The 9,979-nt window shown below is 40.3% G+C and overlaps 1 protein-coding gene across 4 annotated transcripts in view; it reads right to left on the reverse strand.

The window, feature by feature from the left end:
* The window catches only part of LOC127395202 (AN1-type zinc finger protein 5-like), a 40,025-nt gene extending 30,909 nt beyond the window's left edge, over window positions 1–9,116 (reverse strand). Inside the window, exons 1-4 of one of the 4 annotated variants that reach the window (XM_051641791.1) lie at window positions 8,813–9,116; window positions 4,242–4,405; window positions 3,730–3,841; window positions 2,881–2,978 (exon numbers count right to left, since the gene is read on the reverse strand). In XM_051641791.1, the coding sequence (XP_051497751.1) occupies window positions 2,881–2,978; window positions 3,730–3,841; window positions 4,242–4,398 (367 nt within the window). In that variant the 5' untranslated portion in view covers window positions 4,399–4,405; window positions 8,813–9,116. Of the gene's footprint in view, window positions 1–2,880; window positions 2,979–3,729; window positions 3,842–4,241; window positions 4,406–7,646; window positions 7,664–8,676; window positions 8,784–8,812 lie in introns of those variants that run through there. The other 3 variants (XM_051641794.1, XM_051641792.1, XM_051641793.1) reach the window with 3 other exon arrangements.
* Between the last annotated feature and the right edge of the window lie 863 nt (window positions 9,117–9,979).

Raw genomic sequence — 9,979 nt, forward strand, 5'->3', positions numbered from 1 at the left:
CTAACATGGAAGAATGTTGAAAATACTAACTTGTTAAACTACACATATCCTTTGAGCCTTAACTTCAATAATATGTGGCATGCCAAGTGCACCATGCAATATTGGCCACAGAGCCCCTGGAGACATTATTATAGCAGTATGTGTGAAAGCAGTACACCTGCTAATATCAGTTGTACTGAAGTACCTTGGCTTAACCAACCACCTTGACTGTTCTGGGTTATGCCCATCACAGTTAAATGCCAAGATATGATGAATTGCCTTAAGACCTGATTGGTTTTGAATGAGAATCCAGGTTACAACCTCAAATCTAGGAAAAACAAAAGAAAAAGCCTGTTAAGCTTAATTTTTTCGTCAACTTCAGAACCTTCTAGAATCAGATGCTAAAAATTCCAAACAGCAAGAAAGTAAGTATACTTTTAGTGCACAGGCTTAAAGACAATTGTCCAGACCTAGCTATTTAAAACTCTCTGGCTTGCAGAAGAGACTGAGCCTTCAGAGTGCTGAAGACATTAAAAACAGGAAAATCTACTTTGCTTGAAGGCTACATTGTTTGTTCCTGACCTATCATCTGAGGAACAGTTATGAAATTCAATCGCCAGAGTGAGACTACACATAAAACTAAACAGTCTTGTCATTAGCAACATCAAGACAGGCATTATCTTAGAGAATTACATTGCATATGAAGCATTAGCTCTGTTGTTATGAGGTGACATGAATTATCTACTCTACTGTTGTTTCAGCTCCTCCTCAAGAGAAACAAACACATATTAGATGCTGCTGGAAAAGATAAAGGAAAATAAATGGAACTAGCCCAAACACAATAGAGATTTATAAAAAGTCAAGGCCAGCTTTTCTTGACTGCAAGACACTTACAGGATCAATGTACTAGTGAATACCTGGTATATCTTAAATGTCTGATAAACTCTGGAATCTGAAGGACAGGTATAAGAACATTATTCTGTGCTGTCTAAATATCTGCCCCCAACTTGATGAACTTCTACTTTTAGAACAGCACAAGACTGTTTCAAGAATTTATAGATACATACTAAGGAAGACAATTTTGTTATAGAAGTTTTTTTTTTTCAAACTTTTAAATTCTATGGTAGCTTTACCCCTAAATGACCTCTACACAAGCTTTAACAGAACTTTGACTGGTTTTAACCTGCAAGATTATATTGAATTGGTTTTAGGTATTTCACACACACCACCCCCCGCATTCTAATCAATAGAGTGCTGACACTAACATTTAGTTGCCTTGTTATGAGAAAATTGATATTGAGTCAACAGAAATAGAAGACTGCCCTTTACAGTTGGCAAAATTACAAATTCCTACTGGCAGTTTTAATAAGACAAAATTCAGCTTTTACTTGACCACTGTGACCATTTAATGCATTTCTTTCCTGCCTGTCACTTTTTCAGGTAGCAATTCATAACAAGACAATATGGATTTATAAATACTGTAACAAAGTATAAATTTCTAAGTTACATATAATAAGCCTCTTCAAATAATGTAAGTTATAAGAAGCTGAAATGTAAAAACCTCCTCAGTCTGTACATAACCAAAAAAGAATATAGTAAAAGCAATTGTAACTTAGTTCATGTCACAACTTTAACTTAACATTACTTAATTAAAATAGTAAAAAACTGTGTATGAACATTGAGCAATTAACTATCAGCTGTAACAGCAGACTTATTGACAAAGATGCATCTACATAGTGCTGAGTGGTACCTTATGGAATTTTCAACTCAGGTTTTCAAACAAAAAAAAAAATTTATCTTCAGTTAAGGTGAACAGATTTTCCTATTAAACATCAGCTTTTAATGGAATTATAAAATGGGTTGGGTGGGAAGGGACCTTAAAGATCATCTAGTTCCAACCCCCCAACAGGGGCAGGGACACCTCCCACTAGACCAGGTTGCTCAAAGTCCCATCCAACCTGCCCTTCAACACTTCCAGGGATGGGGCAGCCACAGCTTCCCTGGGTAACCTATTCCACTGTCTCACCAACCTCATAGCAAAGAATTTCCTCCTAATGTCTAACCTAAATCCACCCTCTTCCAGTTTAAGACTGGAATATTTTAAGACTGTTTCAGAACTGTTAAAATGAACAAGTGTCAATACCTATAGATATAAAGCAAGTACTTGAAGATAGCCATTTGAATAATGTGTTATATAATAAAACATTTATTCAATCACTCACTAGTAGACAGGGAAGCAGTCCCTTCCCATCTCTCACCAAGAAATACTTTACACTTCAAAGTTTAAATACTACAGTTACAACCTTCCTGAACCAGAGTAAAACTTTTAAATTGAACATTCTCACTAAGTAATTAATGCCATAAGTGTTCTATATCCACAGAAATATGTTTTGGTTATATCTACAGATTACTCAATTAGTCCAATAACCTTTAGCAGTCTTTGTTAGGATTTTAAATAAAGTATTCCCTTCTCCCTCATTGTCATCCTTCTGTAGAATAGATTTTGTAAGAACTCTGTTCTTCAAATGCAACAAACCATTTTGATTGCCACCAGTCAGCAGAAACTGTACTGCTAGATTTTATGCAGAAATAAACGCTGACTTCACAATTGAACATCTTGCGCCCAGATACAATTTATGTGCCTTACTTTTAAAAATGAAAGTCTGATAGCCAAAATGCTTCTCAAGTGTCAAATTATCTACTAAAATTGAACATGTGTCTGAAAACTAGATTATGACACTAGTCATTTTTTCTTGAATCTGAGGGTACTAATACTCAAGAAGCATCCATAATTAACAGTTCCTCAAGACCATCACCACAAAGGGATATGTCTACTTATAAGTAAATGAATTGTTGGCTTCTGTTAAGTCAGTTGTACCCAGTGTTACTGTGCAAACATACCTGGCTTGGCTTCTGTTTTCAGTGATACTGTTTCCTCTCTTGAAATGCTCATTTCTGTCATTCGCTGCATTACAGGCAAAGCGGCAACAGGCACATTTCTGTTTATGTACAGTGAAATGGGTAATTTAATTAGTTTTGAGTTCATAATAAGAGCTTAAACTGTCAAAATCCATCAATAGACTACCTGATCAGTTATTATTAATACACAATCCTGACTTGTATTTCTACAGTCTCTTTCCTAGAAGCTAGGCAATCTGTAGCAAATATTTCCAGATAAATCAGAAATGTCCTTGTAAATGCAGCAGTCCAACACCAAACACAATTAGTTCTCATTTCAAAAAAATCATAAAGCACTGTTCCTTTTTCCTCCACAGAAACTCACTGTAATAGGGCAAGGTTACTACAATGTTACTTTAACTTGCTATACACTCACAGTTCATTCAAACCTCAAAATAATACCTTCATCTGGTGAAGGGTCTAGAGAACATGTCTTATGAGGAGTGGCTAAGGGAACTGGGGTTGTTTAGTCTGAACAAAAGGAGGCTCAGGGGAGACCTTATCGCTCTCTACAACTACCTGAAAGGTGGTTGTACCGAGATGGGTATCGATCTCTTTTCCCAAGTAACAAGTGAAAAAAGGGAAAAAATTTCTTCACTGAAAGGGTTGTCAAGTACTGGAACAGGCTGCCCAGGGAGGTGGTTGAGTCACTATCCCTAGAGGTATTTAAAAGACTGTGTAGACATGGTACTTAGGGACATGGTTTAATGGCAAACTTAGTAGTGTTAGGTTTACAGTTGGACTTCATGATCTTAAATGTCTTTTCCAACCTAAATGATTCTATGTTCTTACCTTGTTTTTTCAGATGTGCTACTAGCAGTACCTTCACAGCTGTTTAAGCTGTTTTCTGCTCTCTGTACAGATGCAGAGTCTGAGGTAGGACTGTTTGAACCACTAGCTGCCCCTATATAACAGAAATTAGAGAAGTTAATTATAAGCAAAGTAATAGAATACAAGTTAGTCAAGTAGTTTTGCATACAGTTACGCACTGTTTCAAATCATTCCTCATTCTACTGCATCTTAAAGACAGACTATATTGTTAATGACCAAAATACAGGGATTGTGTAAGAACACACTTATAGCAGAGGGTAAGCAGAAATGCAAATTAAAGCTCAACATCAAGTGAGCCAGAATATAGTAAAATTAAAAATGCATTTTTATTTTTATTATGATTTAAAGTATTATTCCCTTTTATATTCATAGTGCAGCTATTAGAAGATCTCCAGAAATAAATTCTGCGATTCCTCTCATCACCTATACATTGTATTTTCAAGAGACACACACAAAAAATTAAAGACTCAAACCTTTACCCATTGGGCTGATTCTACCACTATTCTGCTGTCGCTGAAGATGCTCTTTGTAGCAAACAGAACACATCCCATTTGTTCTAGGATTGCCATAAAATCCACATCCTGTACTACACAGCATTGGCCCAGGGGTTTGGTTTGTCTCCTGAGCCATTTCAATGCTGTAAATAAAACAAAAAACTGCATTAAGAACTGGGATTTCACAAAAAAACAATTACAGGGTTATAGAGTTAAAGTAAGTCTGCTTACCTTGCTCACAAAAAGCAATATCAGCATTTTTAAAGATGGCTACAGAGATGTTAATACATAATTCAAAACTTGTATTGATAGATAACATCGCTATGAACCTCTAAGAGAGGTAAAAAGTGTTATCATAGTGTAGTGGGTTGACCTTGGCTAGACATCAGGTGCCCACCAAGCCTCTCTATCACTCCCTCTTCAACTAGACAGGGGAGGGGGGGAATACAACAAAAGGCTCATGGGTCAAAATAAGGACAGGGAGAGATCACTCACCAGTTACCACTACAGGCAAAACAGACTCAACTCAGGGAAATTAAATTAATCTATTGCCAATCAAATCAGAGTAGGATGATAATAAAAAACAAAACTTAAAACACCTTCCCCTCACCCCTCCCTTCTTCCTGGGCTCAACTTCACTCCTGATTTCTTTATCTCCTCCATGAGAGGCACAGAGGGGATGGGGAATGAAGGTTGCAGTCAGTTTATCGAGTTGTCTCTGCTGCTCCTACTTCCTCACACTCTTCCCCTGCTCCAGCATTGGATCCCTCCCATGGGAGACAGTCCTCCACAAACTTCTCCAACATGGGTCCCTCCCATGGGCTGCAGTTCTTCACAAACTGCTCCAGCACAAGTCCTTACCACAGGATGGAGTCCTTCAGGAATGGACTGAAGCATGGGTATTTCACAGGGTCACAAGTCCTGCCAGCAAACCTGCTCCAGCATAGACCCCTCTCTCCATGAGGTCACAGGTCCTGCCAGGAACCTGCTCCAGCACAAGCTCCCGATGGGGTCACAGTCTCCTTCAGGCACATCCACCTGCTCCTGAGTGCAGTCCTCCACAGGCTGCAGGGGGACAGCCTGCCTCACCATGGTCTTCACAACAGACTACAGAGGAATCTCTACTCCAGCACCTGGAGCACCACCTCCCCTTCCTTTTTCACTGACCTTGGTGTCTGCAGTTGTTTCTCATATTCTTACTACTCTCTTCCAGCTGCTGTTGCTGAGTTTTTCCCCCCTTCTTAAATATGTTACTACCACCATTGCTGATTGGCTCAGCTTTAGTCAGTAGCAGGTCAGTCTTGGAGTTGGCTAGCATTGGCTTTATCAGACATAGGGGAAGCTTCTAGCAGGTTCTCACAGAAGCCACTTCTGTGCCCACCACACACCCCACCACTACAAAAACCTTACCATGCAAACCTAATACATGTAGTTATACTGAGAAGTAATATACTTGCCAGACACAGAGTTGTGCATGCAGGTTACAACCAAATTGAATTCAATGGCTAACAAAAGCTTTTTTACCAACCTCTGAGCATTTACAGGGTAGAAAAAATCCACAGCTAGATGGGTAGAATAAGACTGACCAAGTTTGGGTCTACTAAACAATTCTGGTAATTAGCACAGCTTTTTTTTGCAGACTCCAAAAGAACTCCACTTTTTCAGACATGTTGACCTTGCATCATTCTGATGCTAATCCCATTATTAGCAGTTCATACTTTCACAACACATTTGTTAAACAGAACAAAAATCACTGAAGTATGGGCAATAGTAATTTAAAAAATATTTTATACCTTTAGGAGAATTTTCCATAACAAGACCTTTAACTCTGCTTAAATTGCATATAAAGCCCAAAACTGAATATTAACTGGCAACAACATGTACAACAGGCCCTCAAAACAGATATCTGTTTGCCTGCTTGCAGTCACAGGACTTCAATGATTTATACCTTTGCTTCAGTACTACAAAGCAAACTCACACTTCACAGAATCACAGAATTATTGAGGCTGAAAAAGACCTCCAAAATCATCAAGTCCAACCTATGACCTAACACCACCACATCGGCTAGACCATGGCTCTAAGTGTCACGTCCAGTCTCTCCTTAAAGACCTCCAGGGATGGAGACTCCACCACTTCCCTGGGCAGTCCATTCTGATATCTCTCAACAGATTGCAGTTTTACAGCCATACACCAGTCAATGGACACAACAGAAAATCTAAGACCTAAAATATTCTCATCTTTATTGTAGCTCTATGGTATTATAATACAAATAAAGATCGTACTTCTGCCGTTATGCAGGTAAGCTCAAAGTGCTATCACAATACACTAACACCAATCTCAATTGACTTGTTCTGCTTTTAAATTAGCATGTTTCACCACTTACTAAATTTAGCTTTATGTATTAATGCTGGTATTAACATATTACAAATAAGAGTCTTCACGGCTCCTTTGTCAGCACAGTCTTTCACTACTTGAAATACCTGCCCCTAGTTGAAAGATCAAATTGTTATTCAATGCTCAAGAAATTGTGCTTTTTCACACTCTTTAAGATCCATGTATCACCTGACTAGGTTATAATACTTTCCAGAATTTAATCTACTAACCAGGACACTAAAATATGCCATTTAATCATTTGAACCAACAGTGAAAGTGAAGTTTTCAGAAGAGAGCTTACAGACTTCTCCAATTCTTCCCTATAATTTTTTCTATGAAGATCAGCAACTAGCCCGACAAAGGCCTTACAAATTCATCTCTACTTCCCTGGAAAACTAGCTAATAACATCACATATCTGCTTTCCTGAACTTTTCTTAGAAACTTGGGTCACATGGGTAAGTGCATTAGCTTCCGCCTGTCACAGGGCTGCAATGTGACAGGCTAAGCTAAAGGCTCAGACACAAAACATCTGAAATAAGCTTCTATTTATATCTCTGAAGGCTGTCAGTTCCAACAACCCTCAGAACTGAAGCATCCAAGCATTCATCCACTGTAAGAGGAAAATATGAAATTCATTTAACATGACTACAGCTTCTTTTCTAGAGGAAAATGGAGCAAAGATACTTATATTCAATCAAAAAAATGCAGCATCATGAGGTAGTAATCTTAAACATTTTAATTTCTATTTCACATCAAGAACAGAAAACAACTGGCTATGATCAGAGACCTAAGAGATGTTTGCTCTCTCACAGCCTTACAAATGCATCCCCCAATCTTTTGGTTGGGTGGTTACAACCAAACCCTTGCAAAAAATATAAAAAATTTATTCTACCCCAAAACCAAGGAAGTCTTAACCCTCTGAGATGTCCCCACTTAACTCTAATCCCCCAATATAAGGAAGAGCTATTTTATTCAGCATGTTAAGTCAAACAGTAATTTACATTACTGACCTTCACAGTTACTGGCAAATTTATCCAGCTAAACTAAGAGAGGAACAGAAATACTTTATTATTATAGTTAACAAAGTCTCATAACTAAGACATCCTTTTAGTTCCAAATAACAGCAGATACTGAGATTAGTTGAATGATCAATATAACCAAGCTTTATTGCACACCAAGTGCACTCCCAATGAACTACAACTGAATCCGAACACTTAAATGCAATTAAAGTTATCCTAATACTTATTTTACTATAATAAAGGGAATATAAACTAATTTTAAATCAACAATAAAACCTTGGAATTGAGTCAGCGATAGGGCTAAACTGGCCAGTATAAATACTTATCTAAATATCCTCCACTAAAAAATGAACCACAAAAAAAACCCCTCCAAAAACCAAAGTAACAGCAAGGATATTTGAGGTACACACCTAATAGTGTTCTAAGTGAAGCAAAAAGACGAAGTAAAAGCGAAGAACACAGATCAAACTCAGCATTTCCCAATGACAAATCCAGCTCAATGAGTCAGACAAAAGGGAAGGCACCGCCAAGTGCTCAAAATATGGTACGTTTCAGTCGCCTCCGCCTCCCCCTCCCCCCCGGAACACAAAAGACCCGGAGGCTACCAGGGTAACGAACACAAAAATAAAGAAAGGGTGCCAAGCCGGAAATGTGGAGCCCGGGGTACTCCCCGCCGCCCCGGGGCCTCTCACAAACCCCTGTACGGCACCGACACCCTGCCTCCTTTTCCGCACAGACCTGGATACTAAAACAAATATCTCGACTCTTTGTGGATTGACTTCTTGCACACCAGGTGACGGACCCTGCTTTCGGGGCAACATGCTACACTGTTCCACTCAGCCCCCATCTTCCCTCTCCTACAGAGAGCTGAGGAAGCCTTTGTCTCGCTCCCATTGTCTGCCCCACTAAGGGGGTGGAGTGTGCGCCAACCCGGCCCGCGACCTCCCTCCGCAGCATCCGCCGCATCAAAGAGAAGAGGAAGACTACCAAAGGAGACTAGAGACGCCTTGCTACCCCTCACCTCGCGGAAGGCAGCAGAAACGCCGCGGGGCCCAAGCGCCTCCCGCGCTGCTCCTCTGCTCACATCGCCACCGCGCTGACAGTTGGCAGAAACCCGAGCCCGCATCCCCCACAGCCGCTCCGCAGCGCCCACGTACCTGCTCCTGGGAGGGGGAAAGAGGACGAAGCGAAAAACCCTACGGCCGATGTCGGAGGCGCTGCAGGCGGCCCTGAACTGTTTCTGGGAGAGCGAAGAGCAAGAAGATGTAGGACACAAAAGCTGCGTGCGCCACCGCTGCTTCCCTTTTGCAGCAGCACAGCAGAACGAGAGACGCGCAGAAGGACTAAAGGAAGACGCAAAAAAGAGAAAAAATTGAAGGGTGGAGGAACCCGATTCCTCCAGTCCGCTTGCGTCAGCTCCGCCTCCTGGATGCTAAGGCCTGCACGCCTGCGCGCTTCCAGGCGGAGGCGGCTAGGAAAGAGGGAGTGGTACATGCGAGGTGGCTTACGGTATCTCTGTTATCGCCTGTAGAGTCACTAACCTCCCCAAGACTGGACACTATACAGGAATAGGTAGACTCTGCGCGCAGAGAAAGTTGTTTAGCTGTCTGGAGGGTGGAGAAGCGGAAGGAACCGTATCCAGAGCAGTGACAACTGTCTTGCGCAACTTCACCCCACACACAGGAACAAGACGAAAGTATCCGCAAAGAGATATATGAAGCGAAGACTTCCTCCAGCTATTTGCCCTAACAGCCACCGTTGCCCCTAATTAACAGTTCAGTTTAAACTTGCACATGCAGCGGTGTTACAGGTGAATTATTAAGATAAGTCGTTGTGGGGTTAACTAAAAGGCTTTTATTAATTATTAAATGATGAACAACTTATAGTTAATTGATGATTGAATTAAAATGAAATGGTAATCAAATGGTGGTTAAGCAATAATTGACTGGTAATTAAACACTGGTTAGGTAATGAGTAAAATTATTATTTAAATTATAATTTAGACAGTGGTCAAACACTCTACTAACTACGTTTGTAATAATTAAGCTGTAGCTGGATATATAAATGTTGCTAGCATGCAATATACTTTTAGGCCTGTGGGGAACGGTCCATCTTCTCTCCCCCCCACATAGGACTAAACAAAATGCCTTTCAAGCCAGCAAAACAAGAGTGGCGTCTTTTTGCTGATTTAGCCAAGGACAGAATGGAACAGACCCAGATAAGTCCACAACAAGAAAAGAGCATAAGGGTTATGATAACTGGCAGGAAAAATGGACAACAGACTGCCTCTGACAGAGTATGTACCTGGCCAGTGCTAATTGGCT

This window comes from Apus apus, chromosome W, assembly GCF_020740795.1.
Source record: "Apus apus isolate bApuApu2 chromosome W, bApuApu2.pri.cur, whole genome shotgun sequence".
Classification (NCBI taxonomy): Eukaryota; Metazoa; Chordata; class Aves; order Apodiformes; family Apodidae; genus Apus; species Apus apus.